Genomic DNA, 14834 nt, shown 5'->3' on the forward strand with positions numbered 1-14834 from the left:
TGATGAGGGTGTGACACGAAGTTGCATTGTTTGTTGAGATTATCGAACATATATTTCGATATCCATGGTGAAGATAGTGACGGAGGACGTCATGGTGGCAGAGGTCTGAGGCCTTGTAATGGTGGATCGAGTCTTCGAGGCGATGAGGACTTTCCTTGGTGATTCGTGACTCATAGCAGCGACATCGGCAAGTGGGGGCGACAGCACAGGTGGAGTACAGAATCTTAACTTTCAGGGTGAAAACCCAAGGTCTCGCCTTGGTTGGTTGTGCCTGGCGGTGTCCTTATTGACGGCACTGTTTTGAGAGCCCGGATTTTCTCAAGGGTGAAAACCTAAGATCTATGATCAACCGATGACGGCGCTTGTGCACTGTTTCCTTCATGGAGGCGTCCCTTGTGGAGAACTTGAATTTCGTGTGTTGTCTGGGTGGTGGTTTGTGCTGCAGCTACAAGAATTTGATCGATGTAGTGGGTTTGTTTTTTCTCTTGTGTTTAGGCTGTGTGCATCCGTATTGTTTTTTTTCTTGACATAATTGATATCTCCGTGATATTAATATATTTCCTTTATTGAAAAAAAAAACGTCTCTCGTTTCTAATAGCTTTGTAGCAGCGCACATGCAGAGTGCTTTTATTAGAAATGCTCCACTTGTAATGGGGCCAAAGGTCAGGTGGAATGTTGTAAGCCGCCCTATCGATCGCCTATTCTATATAATACGACTTAGAGCATGTGCAACGAAGCATCCATCATCACACACAAGTTGGTATCCCTAGCAAACCTAGCCAAGCCAGCAATTAATGGCTCCCGTCGTGGCATTACTGCTGCTGCTTCTCTGCTCTAGCTCCTCTCCTACATCATCATCCGTCGACACTGCCCATGCAGCCGCAGCAGCAGGCGTCGACGACGAGCTCAGCTACTATGTCGTCGTGGAAACTAGCTCGCTCGAGCCAAGTCCCGTCTGCCAAGGCCACAGGGGTGCCTAGATCAATCCATCACTAATATATACTCCCGTTGTTGATGTAGACGTACGTAACTGTAATGTGTTAATGATTTTCATGCAGTGAGGCCGTCGGGCGCCAGCGGCAACCTTACCGGCGGCGTCTGGATGCCGCTGAGCCGTCCTTATGGCCCGTGCTCCTCGGAGGGGGAAACTACGGCGCCGCCGTCATCTGTGCCTGACGCGCTCCTGTGGGACCGGAACCGCGCGAGCTACATCCAGAAAAAGGTCATCGGCGACACCCAGCCTTTGGCGCCGTCTCAGCCAGCCAATACCCAACAGATGTCTACCGACGCCTCCACAAATAACGGACTAGGACAGGTGAGCTACAACTCATGTGCAACTTAAGAGAAACGCTAGTGTAATTTTAATTAGTTTGCGTAATTATGTATAAATACAGTATGAAGCAGTGTCTTATCGATGAGATGATGATTTGACTTTGACCTCAAAGCATCACTAAACCACAATTAAAATTTACGAGTTATTTCAAGCACTTTGTCTCTACTATCAGTTGATCGTGAAATTAATTGATTGATTGCAGTCGGCTACGCCATCGTCGTTGTCTGGGCTTGATCTGGCAGCCACCGGCGGGAGCGGGAGGCTGCCCGGCGTGACCCAAAGAATGGTGATCGACACGGCGAGTGACGTGCCGTGGGTGCAGTGTGCGCCCTGCCCGCAGCCGCAGTGCCACCCTCAGACGGACGTCCTGTACGACCCAAGAAACTCCGTTACATCCGCCACCTTCCCCTGCACCTCCCCGACCTGTCGCCAGCTCGGCCCTTACGCCAACGGCTGCACCGGCGGCCCCAACTCCGGCCAGTGCCAATACCGCGTTCAGTACCGCGACGGCTCAGCCTCGTCAGGCACCTACATCTCCGATGTGCTGACCCTCACCCCTACTCCGGCCGGTGTGGTCAATAACTTCCGCTTCGGGTGCAGCCACGCCCTGCAGCGCCCCGGCGTCTTCAGCAACACGACCGCCGGGATCATGGCGCTCGGCCGGGGCGTGCAGTCGCTGTTGTCGCAGACAAAGGGGACCCACGGAAACGTCTTCTCCTACTGCGTCCCGCCGACGGAGAGCCACCGTGGCTTCTTCGTCCTCGGCGTGCCGAGGGTGGCCGCCTCCAGGTACATACTAACGCCCATGCTCAGGAGCAAGCTATCCCCGTCGCTCTACCTCGTGCGCCTGCAAGCTATCACTGTAGCCGGGCAGCGACTCGCGGTGCCGCCCACAGTCTTCGCCGCGGGCGCGGTGATGGACTCCCGCACCGTCATCACGCGCCTCCAGCCCACGGCGTACAGCGCACTCCGCGCCGCGTTCAGGGCCCAAATGGGCGGGTACCGCGTTGCCGCGCCCAAGGGCCAGCTCGACACCTGCTATGACTTCACCAGCGTCCGCACCGTGAGGCTGCCGAAGGTCGCGCTGGTGTTCGACAGCCAGAGCAACGGCGGCGCCGCCGTGGAGCTCGACCCGTCCGGGATTCTCTTCAACAGCTGCCTCGCTTTTGCCTCCACCGGAGGTGGAGACGGCTCCACCGGGATCATCGGCAACGTCCAGCAGCGAACCATTGAGGTCCTCTACAACGTCGGCGGCAGCGCCGTCGGGTTCCGCGGTGGCGCGTGCTGAGCTACCTACCGGACTTGTTTGCTCGATCCATGGGCTAGCTGCTTGAGCCTCCATTTATCTACCGCCGTTTGAGCTGCACTGGGGGCATATCTATATATTGGCCTTTGACCTATGGCCGACAAAATAAGCCCATTTGATCCTTGTTTTGTTTGCTGTATCTCCATTTTGACAAGTATTTTGTGTGCTATATCTTTGTGTGAGCTGAAGCTTAATATTTATTTACTGGACTGTTTTACATTTAGTACTTCTTCGAGTTGTACGCTATGATCATCCTGAAATGATCAAGTATTGTTCACCATGTATGACACATTATAAAATATTCATGCTCATCTATCATACTTTGACCCTTTTTAAAAAAAAATTGTTGACTGGATATCAGTTCAAATTGCAGCAAAGATTATCATGGATGACCATACTATTTGTTGAATATTGGAGCAATTTTTCATAGAAATAAATCTAGATATGCGATTGATAAATCATGATGAACTGGTTAAACATGATGTTCGAACAAACAAACATACTAGACATGCAATCTGGTATTGCGATACCATGCGTAGATCAACTGCTTGTAAGAAATATTGAGAGACAAGCCCTAAGAGAGGGGATATGAAAATATACGGCGGGGTGAAAGAAGAGACGTTTCCAATCGCAGCACCATCACCGAGTGTCATGTTGTGGAGGAGGTCATCTATTTCGGAAATCGTTGGGAAAATAGTAGTGCGTAGCCACGTTGGAGAAGAGTCCAGCTGTTGCACAAGAGCAGTCCACTACTAGGAAAAGGTCTACTAATGGTGTATCGGTTTTGCCTACTAATGGCGCACTACCGGTGCACCATTAGTATCACGCCACTAGAATTTTTTACTAATGGCGCACCACTAGTATCTGGTATGCTAATGGCGCATCAGAAAGTACGCCATTAGTATGTAACACCATGCGCCATTAGTATGCCCCCCGGGGGCCATATGTAACCATCTGCTTTGTCATACTAATGGCGCACTCTGTCTTGATGCGCCATTAGTATCCTTTGGCATACTAATGGCACACCTTGTGGTGATGCGCCATTAGTATGAATATTTGTTTTTTTTTACTTTTCTGATTTTTGCACAGGTTATAAAATATATTATTTGACAGAATATAGACAGTAGCACACAGCAATAGCAGATTCATCGAATACAATAGAAAATTAGTCTCCGAATACAATTCATCATATTAGTCTCCGAATTCAAAAGAACGAACAAAGATAAAACACTACAAGTCTCAAGACCGCGAGTATCGAGTTTGTCTTCACATTACAAGTCGATATCAATCATCTAAACTACCATCACATAGAAGAGAGCTGCGGTCATCATGATGAGCATCATCGCGATCAAACTGGTCTTCATCATTCCGATGATCTTCCGTACTTGTCGAAGTCTTACTCATTGGCTACTCCATCCATTCCGATGATCTTCCTTTTGCCTCTCCTCACGACAACACGACTGGGCTTTGACGGGTCGGTAATGAAGAAGCATTGGTCCACTTGGGAAGCCAGTACCCATGGCTCATTTTTTGCGGTGACGTTTGCGCCCGCGGTCTTGGATTTGGCTTCGGGTATAACCATGATGGTGAAATACCGGTCTTCTTTTAGGACGCTCTTGGCCCATCTGACACGGAACATCGGGACCTTCTCTCCAGCGTAGCTCAGCTCCCAGATCTCCTCGATCCTTCCGTAGTATTTGTCCTTGTCGTTACCGGTGTAGGATTCCATCGTTACCCCGGAGTTCTAATAACCATCGCTCTTCATGTCCTTGTCCTCGGTGTAGAATGTGTGGCCGTTGATATCGTACGCCTCATAGGTCATCAAGTTGTGCTCGGCGCCCTGTGACAAGGTGAATATGAGTTGTTCTTCCGCGGAAGAATCCTCATGTAAAGGGTACTACAGAAGCTTCTGCTTGAACCAACGCGTGAAACATGAGTTGTGCTCTTTGATTATATCTCCGTCCGTCCTCTGTTGGCCTCGGTCATTGTACGTCTTCTCAATAAAGGTTTTGTGCTCTACTACCCAAGGATCGACCACATCTATGTGTTGTAGCGCGACTAGGTTTGCTCTTTCAAAGTCGGCGAGTCGACCCTCGAAGTCGACACGCATTTCGCGGCGACCCTCACGGTGACCCCATCCAGCGAGCCTGCCGAGGTGCCTGTTGACGGGCAGACCAACGGGGTTCTCGATGCCTAGATAATTCGTGCAGTAGGAGATGCACTCTTCGGTCAGAAAGCCCCTGGCTATACTTCCCTCTGGACGTGACATGTTGCGAACGTATCCTTTGATGACACCATTCATCCTTTCGAACGGCATCATGTTGTGCAGGAACGTCGGCCCGAGTTGGATGATATCCTCCACGATATCGACCAGCAGATGCACCATAACGTCGAAGAATGCGGGCGGGAAGTATATCTCAAGCTCGCATAGTATCACCATGATCTCTTCCTATAGCCTTCTGAGTTGCCTCACGCCAATCGACTTCTGAGAGATGACGTCGAAAAAGTTGCATAGGCCAAATAGCGTTTCACGGACGTGCGCGTCCATGATCCCACGGATTGCAACTGGAAGTATCTGCGTCATCAGCACGTGGCAGTCGTGAGACTTCATCCCGTTGAACTTCTGCTTCGCTGGGTCTAGGTATCTGCTTATCTTCCCTGCGTAACCGTAAGGAAGTTTTACTCCTACGAGGCAGGTGAAAAACTACTCGATCTCCTCCTGACTTAGAGTGAAGCACACAGGAGGGTAGTCACTTCCGGTCTTCTTGGCCTTTTTGCCTTTGCGACGAGTTCCTGTGTCCTGCTTCGCCTCATCATCATCATCATCATTAGCGTGAAGCTCCTGCCTGATGCCCATTGATTTCAAGTCTGCCCTTGCTTTCGGCCCATCTTTGGTCCTCTCTGGCATGTTGAGTAGGGTACCAAGCAGACTCTCGCACACGTTCTTCGTGATATGCATGGCATCAAGGCTGTGAGGCACACGGTGGATCTTCCAGTACGGGAAGTCCCAGAAAACAAACCTCGTTTTCCATACCTTCAGCAGCGGCTCTGGAGCCTTTCGCTTCTTTCCCGGCTCTGGCGCCTTTTGCTTTTTTCCCGTCACTACTAGAAAAAGGCCTACTAATGGCGCACCAGTTTTGCCTACTAATGGCGCATAACCGGTGCGCCATTGGTAGCACGCCACTAGTAATTTTTACTAATGGCGCACCACTGGTGCGCCATTAGTATCTGGTATACTAATGGTGCACCATCCAGTGGGCCATTAGTATATAACACCATGGCTCACTGCGGATAGATGCGCCATTAGTATACTTGGCATACTAATGGCGCACTCTGTCTTGATGCGCCATTAGTATCCTTTGGCATACTAATGGCGCACTCTGTATTGATGCGCCATTAGTATCCTTTGGCATACTAATGGCGCACCTTGTGGTGATGCGCCATTAGTATTAATATTTGGGTTTTTTTTACTTTTCTGATTTTTGCGCAGGTTACAAAATATATTATTTGACAGAATATAGACAGTAGCACACAGCAACAGCAGATTCATCGAATACAATAGAAGATTAGTCTTCGAATACAATTCATCATATTAGTCTCCGAATTCAAAAGACCGAACAAAGATAAAACATTACAAGTCTAGAGACCGCGAGTATCGAGTTTGTCTTCACATTACAAGTCGATATCAATCATCTAAACTACCGTCACATAGAAGAGAGCTGCGGTCATCACGATGAGCATCATCGCGATCAAACTGGTCTTCATCCGGTTCCTCCAATGCTCCCTCCTCTCTCTCTCTAGATAACGGGCGTATCTAGATTCGGCCTCCGCCCTAGTGGTGTACCCTTTGTAACCGTTACCGCTGAAACGGTGAACCTATCTCCGACACTCCTCCCAGTCGTCGTAGACTCCGGGAACCTTACCCTTGTACACGACATACGACGGCATCTCTATGCACAAGCCAAACAACAGACAATACATACATAAGCAATATATAAGTATGCAACAAAAGGATCGGAAGAGAAAAGCAAGACATTAATAGCACGATTCATGGTCCTACTAATAAATAGCATCGATTGCATCTAAGTTGAACGACTGCCCAAACCAAAGAGACATACAATTCATTAAAGTTTAATTACAACATGAGCCAATCAATGTTTCAGAACTACACATCACTACTTTCGACTCGACTCATGGACAGGAGCGTGGATGAAGCCGCCGTCTGTCATGATGGTCATGAAATCGCGGGCGTTGTCAGCCTGCATTTGTAGCATTCCGTCTATCTCAATGTTGGACGGTTGATATCTGAGGAAGAACTGCCCCGAGGTATGAAGGACATCTTGATGGATGATGTCCGCAAACTCCGACTGGATGCGAAAGAATTCTTGTCTGATGTCCGCGTCCTGGATTGCCGACAAGCTCGCAGCCCAATCTTTGAGATTATTTGGTAGCAGAAGGTGATGATGGTCCCTTACGATCGCCCGCATGTGATGGAGGGTGTAGTAGGCATCCTTCTGACCGCCAGGCGGCTGCTTGACGCAGCAGAACGTCGTATTGTGGGCGAACACGTGCTTGCCGTACTTACGAACTGCCCTGATGAAGGTGCCTCCAGATTTGGCATAGCCAGGGAGAACATCATCAAGAACTTTCTTGATATTTGTGTAGTCTATCTTGGAGTTACGGTCCGGGTCGAAATACGTGGCCATGGAATATTTCGGGCTTAAGAGGATGAGTGTGCAATGTGTGTCACTGCACAGAACACGGAATGTTAAAAAAAAGAATGATCAAAATCTAAGAAATCATATGTTACGGGGCGGTTAAGGGATGACTTACTCGGGAAAGTAAGGCACAAGGAAGTTATCCTTATCTGGGTTTGCCAGAATGACGTCTTCGAGGTGTGAACTCGCAACTTGGCGGTCCCCAGCGCTGTTCAAGAGCTTGGCACGCATGTAGAAGGGGTCAACGATCACGATGTCCGGGGTCTTGTCTCTAATGATCCGCATCTCCATACTCAGCGAAAACAGCCGAACGAAGGTGTAGTGCAGCGGATGAAGGTTGAACATAGCAAAGATGTCATCAAACCGCAGGACGATCGTACCCCCGATGGCGCCATCCACAAAGCCCTTGCCCTCTGGCACCTTGGCCACGAAAACCGGGTATGCCACATCATTCTCTCTGAGACGCCGCTTCTCCAAAGAAAGAACACTGTCGTGCAGACTCCGCATAGCACCGGTTGCAGCACTGAGCATATTTGCCGGTAGCATCGCCCTACCCGCCACATGCACCCTCCTCGAGATATCCTTAGGTGAAGGTGGCCCGTCCTGAGCACGGATCGTACTCGGTGCCGGCTGGCTCGCACCGGCGGCCTTTTTAGTCGGTCGTTTCCAGCCCTTCTTCTTGATCTGCTGTAATGGGACCGAGTTCTGCTCATAGACCGCCTTCTTGAGCATGTTGGGGCTGATAATATTTGGCACCTCCGCTATCTGAGGCTCGGTGAAGGCGGCAGCTGGAGGTGTCTCCTGAGAACTGAACGCCAGACGACGCCTGTATCAATTGGGTTTCTCCGTCGTACCAGCTAGATCGCGGTCGTCTTGTTTGGGTTGTTGAGAAGGAGGCCCGCAGAACTCGTCACCGTACCCATGTTCGGCAAAGTACTTATCGACGTTGGTAAATGTACCATCGTCGTTGTCGTCATCGTCCGGATCCCGTGCCATATGCATGTCCGGATCCTGTGCCATAGGGATGTCCGGCATGTCTGGTAGCGTTGCGGCGTTCTTGCCATGGCTTGGCGCCGGAACGACTGGCGGTCTTGTCTGTGGGGTGGTGTCCTCCGCCTCCAAACGAATATGGCTCTTTGGCCAAAGCAGGGGCCAGCTTACGCAGGCGCTGAGGGTCATCTCATCTTCTTCGTCGGCCCCAGCGGGTCGAATCGGAGGTAACAGCTCGTCGCAGCCTGGCAGCACCCGAACCACTTCAACCCTATACATTGTGGGTGGCATCGGATTACCGTGAAACATGGGGTTGCCTGGTTGAACGATTCTGCCCTTGGCGACATCGACCAACTCGCCGCCCACGAAGTGCAGGAGAGTGCAAGGAACGTTGGCGGCGCCCTACGAAAACATGTAGGGCGTAAGGGATGCCCAGTCAAAGGCAAGGAGATGAAGTCCTCGACCGAGAGGCTTAGTTACCGTGATGCCGTCGAGCTCGGCTAATGTCGAGGCACTGCCAACCGCGGGCGTGCAACTGACGGAGGGGCCACTTGCTGGCGAGGTGCCGGCCGGCGTACACCCGGGTGCATTAAGCTCCAATGCCGGCGTCGGAGACACCAATACCGCCACCGCCGGAGACACCAATGGCGCCGCCGCCATAGACACCAATACCGGCGCCGTCGGAGACACCAATGGCGCCGCCTGCGCATTGTGTGAGTTGCTGGCCGTGAAGCTGGGAATCGGGGGCGGCCCCTGTTGGCCACCCGCAATCCACGTCGTTATCCCATGAATCAAGGTAGGCATAATGCCGGTAAGCGTCGATCCCAGTTGTTGTTGCACTTGCTCTTGGACCATCTCCGGAATCCGCGCCACTTGCGCCTTGAGTGCTTCAACCTCGCGCGACTGGCTTTCCGAGCTGGTCTTTTTCTCCTTTCGCCCACCAACGCCATAGTATGACGACCATTTTGTGGACAAGCCTTTGCCGGCCACACGACCAGCTGACGTCGGCTTATTGAGCTTATCCCTATTTTTCATTACGTTCAATGCCCTATTCAAAGGGGTGTCGAAAGGGGAGCTCTGAGACGACCCCGCGCAACTGCTTTCTTTGTCCTGCGGAAGGAACTTGAACCATTTAGAAATATTGGGGATTAATTAGAATGCAACCATATGGAGCTAATTACGCAGGGGTGTATTCCTTACCAGAACAAGCTCAAGCTCCTTGGTCTTCGGATCCGTGGTAAGCTCCTTTGTTACCGGGTCCTCCTTGTACCGGGCCCTGAGAAAGTTCCTGGCCTGCTTGTCACTGTATTTCTCGAAGCGGGGTGGTAGGCCTTGCTCGGCACGCTCCGCGTCCTCCTTGTCCCATACAGGCTCCGCCACTCTGTAACCGCCGGGACCGAGTTGGTGGACCCCTATGTTCAACTGCCGCATTTCTTTCCCCCACTGACTTGATTCGGAGGTTGCGGGGCTCTCGCACTTGATCTTGAACTCCTTGTAGTCATCTTCGCTCATCAAAGGATATTTCGCCTTGATCTTCTCATAACTATCACTTTTGTCAATCATTGCCTTCACCGTGCTTTTCCAAGTAGACAGGGCCGTGCTCATCGTCGTGAGGGCGGCACCGTTCACTTTATTACCCGAGAGGCGTGTGTTTGCGAACTCAGCGGGGAACTTGTATCGTTCGTGCAGCTTCGTGAAGAGGAGGCTACGCAAATTCCCTCGGTCCTTATGCCTTAGGTTCTCGGTGTTGATCGAGGCGGTGCTCCGGAGAATGCACCTGAGCTGAATCGAGTACCCCTTGACAACGTGTTTGGGCGCCGTCGGATGCCCGTCGGAGTTCACTTCAGTAAATTCCTCCCTGACGGTGTCGAGCACGTTCGGGCGCCGGTCCTTCCGTTGCCTCTTCGGTTGGCTGCCATCTCTGCGTGCGCCGCCATCATCAGTGGTGGCATCCGCGGCACCATCATCAGTGGTGTCATCCCCGACACCACTAGGGGTTGTGTAGTCAGGATCGGTGTCTTCCGCGGCGTCCTCATAGCGGTGAGGTTCTTCCTCCAACTCCTGGGACAGCTCCCAGAATTGCTTGCCGCCCGAACCGCCGGCCTCATCGTTGTGGGCCATGTTTCGCTCTAAATAGGAAAAAAGTTTGGCCAAAAAGTTGGTTATTGTCAAGGAACAAGATCATGGTCTCATCATTTAGGGTTTGTCGACACCGAGGCATCCTAAAAGCTAAGCTTTTATCATTTAGGGTTTGTCGACGCCGAGGCACGCTAAAAGCCTAAGCGTACATCATTTAGGTTCTCATCGACACCGAGGCACCCTATAGAAGCCAAGGTTTCATCATTTATGGTTTGTCGACGCTGAGGCACCCTAAATGCTAAGTTAAGTTTTCATCATTTAGGGTTCATCGATGCCGAGGCACCCTAGGTTGGGCCTAATCACTTGGCTCTATTGCCACCTATGTAGCAAGAATGGCGGGGCAGTTGATCCTACTTAACTAAGTACTAAGATACCCCGGCCCATGCATTAGTCGCAAGTACCCCATATGTCCTATTTTTAGCAAAGTCATGCTAAAATTCACGGAAAATTTCAGCATGACCTTTGCTGAAAATAGGACATATGGAGTACCCGAATTTGCCGGAACGGAAGTTAATCGACATTCCGACAAACTCAAGGGCCTCTGGGGATACCTGCAATATCATTATCCCCGCGTAATGAAGTCGCCAATGGGTTATTTCAGAAGATCACAAGTAGCATCATCACAACATCATCTATAGCTTTATATTAACAAAGCATCAACACATATACAAAAGACCACTTGTGCCAACAGTATGGTTTATATCAAATTCAGAGTTAGAAACAGGAAAAACCGGTGCTTCAAAGCCTACTGGACACAATTTACATCTATCAGTACTGGATGTCCTAACTAATTTCAAGTGTTCATAGGTGAACTTGTACCATGGATGAGCCTAGTGCTTCATTAGTCAACTGAACAGAGATAATAGGGCATAACACCATACATAAAGTGATGAGCATACATACTACTGTCCAAGAAAATTAACTGAATAGTATTGTGTCAAGTTCAGTTTGAAAATTCAGTTACTGCTTGAGTGATTTGACACCAAAAATTACTCCCAAAAATTACAATGATTGTATATTGACTGCATATATTCACTGTACAGGACTGAATTCAGTCAAGAAAACCTGTCAATTTCTGTTCACTACATATATTCACTGTACAGGCTGTCAAGTTCTATTTCAGCTCAAGAATGACACACTCAACTTCATTGCTTCAACCACATGGACAATAGAGCAAATGTTGGAAGTTGACAATATACTTTAGATTCACACATGCTCCCCTAATTATTTTGTCTGTATCTTTATATTATCTACTTTAGGCACAATCATACACAATTCTGACTAATTCATCACTGTAGGACAGCATGAAACACACTCCTCCAAAAATAGCCTAAAATTCCACTATTATTGCCTGTAAAAAGGCCTAATATCCACTAGTATTGCCTCTAAAAAAGCCTTAAAAGTCCACTATTGTTGACAATCAAAATATGATCTGAACTATAAGGAGTTAACTGAAAAATGAGTGGTTGTTGGCATGAGGGAGTAAACTGATTGTTGGCACAAAAATATTGGTTCTGCAAACATGAAAACAGTCACAAAAATAATGCACTTGGTTTGTGTTGAGTTTTTGCTTTCAAGGATTGGTTTGTGTTGAGTTGTTAACCTAAAGGTTCGGCAGTTTGAATCTCCTTTAGCTAGTTTGAATCCATGGACTACCCTGTTAGGTTGGGACTGAAGATAGGTACCTGCTTATCTTTCTATTCCGTCACCAACAGTGGCTTTTCCAAGAATAATATCCCTGCATGAACATACGTGAGAGGTTAACTAACTGCCTCAAAGGCATAATCAATGCATCAGCTTGAAGAAATAATGCGATTGACACGTCAAAACTATGACAGAAATGTAAAACTTGATGGCAACTACGACATGGCAAGAAAGAACTCATATGTAGTGATGGCAGAACGTATGAATTTGCCGCGGCAAAATTTGGTTCTCCCTAAAAAAATGGAAAAATTGTGGTGGAACGAATCTAAATTTGCCATTCACTGCATATTGGAAATTGCCCTAGAATACCCCTACCAGTTCTGAACCAGATCAAAAACTACATATCACAAAAATACCATGGTACAGAATGGTGGTGAAATTTGCCATGACAATTCTACTAGTGCACTAGGTCATGGCATGTCATCTGTACTAGCCTACTGGGTCATGGGATGCAATTTGGGGTGAGAAAACTAAACACAAAATTCGGATGTGCCTCTACTGGGTCATGGCACATCAATTTACAGATAATCAAACTAACAAAAATGAAAAAAAAAAGACGGGGGGTTGAGGATGTTGCCACCAGCAGTGGAAAAGGAGGAAGGAGAAGGCCCTCCCCAATCTTGCAACCATAGACTGCCACGGTCGAGGGGAGGGAGGGAATGGGGAATGGTGGAGAGAGGAAGGAAGGAGGAAGAAGGAGAGGTACCTGGTCGCCGGAGGGGTTGGGGTCGGGGTCGGGGTCCGAGCTCATCCGGTTCCTCGCTCGCCGCGGTCGAAGGAGAGCAGGGGGCGGTGGCGGAGGATGGCAGGGGCAGGCGGGGTGGAGGGAGCACCTTGGTTGGGGCGGAGCGGCGAGGGCGATGGGGCGACGGAGCGGCGAGAGCGACGGGGCGACGGAGCGGCGAAGGCGACGGACGGGAGGATGAGGCGCGGCCGACGGCGGCGGTCGAAACCCTAGGCAGTCGCTCGCTCGCTTCTGGGGTTGGGTTGGGGGTGAGTCGATCAATCGATGGGGATCTGATGGCGAGGGAGAGAGGGTCGAAGGGGATCTGGCGAGGGAGAGGGAGATAGCTAGGGGGAAGCTTACTAATGGCGCACCAGACCTCGGTGCGCCATTAAAAGCTTTTTTTTAGATAGCAATGGCGCACCCCGCAGCGGTGCACCATTAGAAATCTTTTTTTAGATAGCAATGGCGCATCCCGCAGCAGTGCGCCATTAGAAATCTTTTTTTAGATAGCAATGGCGCACCCCGCAGCGGTGCGCCATTAGAAATTTTTTTTATTACAGTTCGAGCACAGGTTATATTGCACCTAACCCAATCCACATCAGAACCCGCCCACTAGCCCGACTGGTCAGCACGCAGCACACACACCAGGAGGTCTTGGGTTTGATTCCCAGGCTCCGCAATATTTTTTTGCATTTTAAATGCTGTTTGATATTTATTTGTGTTTAAATATGTTCAAACTTGTTTAAATCATAACAATAATATTTTTTATAAAAACAGTAATAATTTTTTAAAAAATATATTCAAATTTGTTACTTGAAAATATCATCGGCGGCGGCGGTGGAGCGGGGGAGGGTGCGGGGGGTGCCCGTTGGCGGCGGTGGAGCGGGGGAGGGTGCGGGGGGTGCCCGTTGGCGGCGGTGGAGCGGGGGAGGGTGCGGGGGGCCGGGTGCTCGTCAGCGGCGGTGGAGGGGGATCGAGATCGAGTGTCCTCATGAATTCAAAAAGTGCCCGTGAAATTTAAAAATATTCATGATATCAAAAAGTGCCCATGAAATACAATCGAGAAATGAAGACTACGATTTAAATAAAATCGATATCTTAGCTAGCTATCTGTTCACAATCTTCTTGCCCTTCTTTTTGCAAATGGAGTTCTTCTGTGGAACGGACGTCCTTTAGGTAGGGTGGTCCTGCTTCTTCTTGTGGTGTGTGCTGCTACTTCATCGTCGTCGTCATGTTCGATCTTCGGGTCGCCGTACTTGTCCCAGTCTTTTTCATTGGCTACTCCATCCATTCTGATGATCTTCCTTTTGCCTCTCCTCACGACAACACGACTGGGCTTTGACGGGTCGGTAATGAAGAAGCATTGGTCCACTTGGGATGCCAGTACCCATGGCTCATTTTTCGCGGTGACGTTTGCGCCCGCGGTCTTGGATTTGGCTTCGGGTATAACCATGGTGGTAAAATACCGGTCTTCTTTTAGGACGCTCTTGGCCCATCTGACACGGAACATCGGGACCTTCTCTCCAGCGTAGCTCGGCTCCCAGATCTCCTTGATCCTTCCGTAGTATCTGTCCTTGTCGTTACCGGTGTAGGATTCCACCGTTACCCCGGAGTTCTGATAACCATCGCTCTTCATGTCCTTGTCCTCGGTGTAGAATGTGTAGCCGTTGATATCGTACGCCTCATAGGTCATCAAGTTGTGCTCGGCGCCCTGTGAGAAGGTGAATATGAGTTGTTCTTCCGCGGAAGAATCCTCATGTAAAGGGTACGACAGAAGCTTCTGCTTGAACCAACGCATGAAACATACGTTGTGCTCTTTGTTTATATCTCCGTCCGTCCTCTGTTGGCCTCGGTCATTGTACGTCTTCTCAATAAAGGTTTTGTGCTCTACCACCCAAGGACCGACCACGTCTATGT

At 49.7% G+C, this 14834-nt stretch overlaps 1 protein-coding gene across 1 annotated transcript; it reads left to right on the forward strand.

Moving 5' to 3' along the window:
* The first annotated feature begins 720 nt into the window (after positions 1-720).
* On the forward strand, positions 721-2957 carry LOC125524473 (aspartyl protease family protein At5g10770). Its single transcript, XM_048689525.2, has 3 exons — positions 721-972; positions 1059-1315; positions 1536-2957. Exons 1-3 carry the CDS (start codon positions 795-797, stop codon positions 2619-2621), a joined length of 1521 nt encoding a protein of 506 aa, XP_048545482.1. The 5' UTR covers positions 721-794; the 3' UTR covers positions 2622-2957.
* Positions 2958-14834: the final 11877 nt, after the last annotated feature.

This window comes from Triticum urartu, chromosome 7A, assembly GCF_056163025.1.
Source record: "Triticum urartu cultivar PI428250 chromosome 7A, HENAU_Tu73, whole genome shotgun sequence".
In the NCBI taxonomy this organism is placed as follows: Eukaryota; Viridiplantae; Streptophyta; class Magnoliopsida; order Poales; family Poaceae; genus Triticum; species Triticum urartu.

Coding starts and splice junctions, on each gene's coding strand:
- LOC125524473 (XM_048689525.2), top strand. CDS start 795: ATGGCTCCCGTCGTGGCATTACTGCTGCTGCTTCTCTGCTCTAGCTCC. Junction 973..1,058: donor CGTCTGCCAAGGCCACAGGG/GTGCCTAGATCA, acceptor ATTTTCATGCAG/TGAGGCCGTCGGGCGCCAGC. Junction 1,316..1,535: donor CAAATAACGGACTAGGACAG/GTGAGCTACAAC, acceptor GATTGATTGCAG/TCGGCTACGCCATCGTCGTT.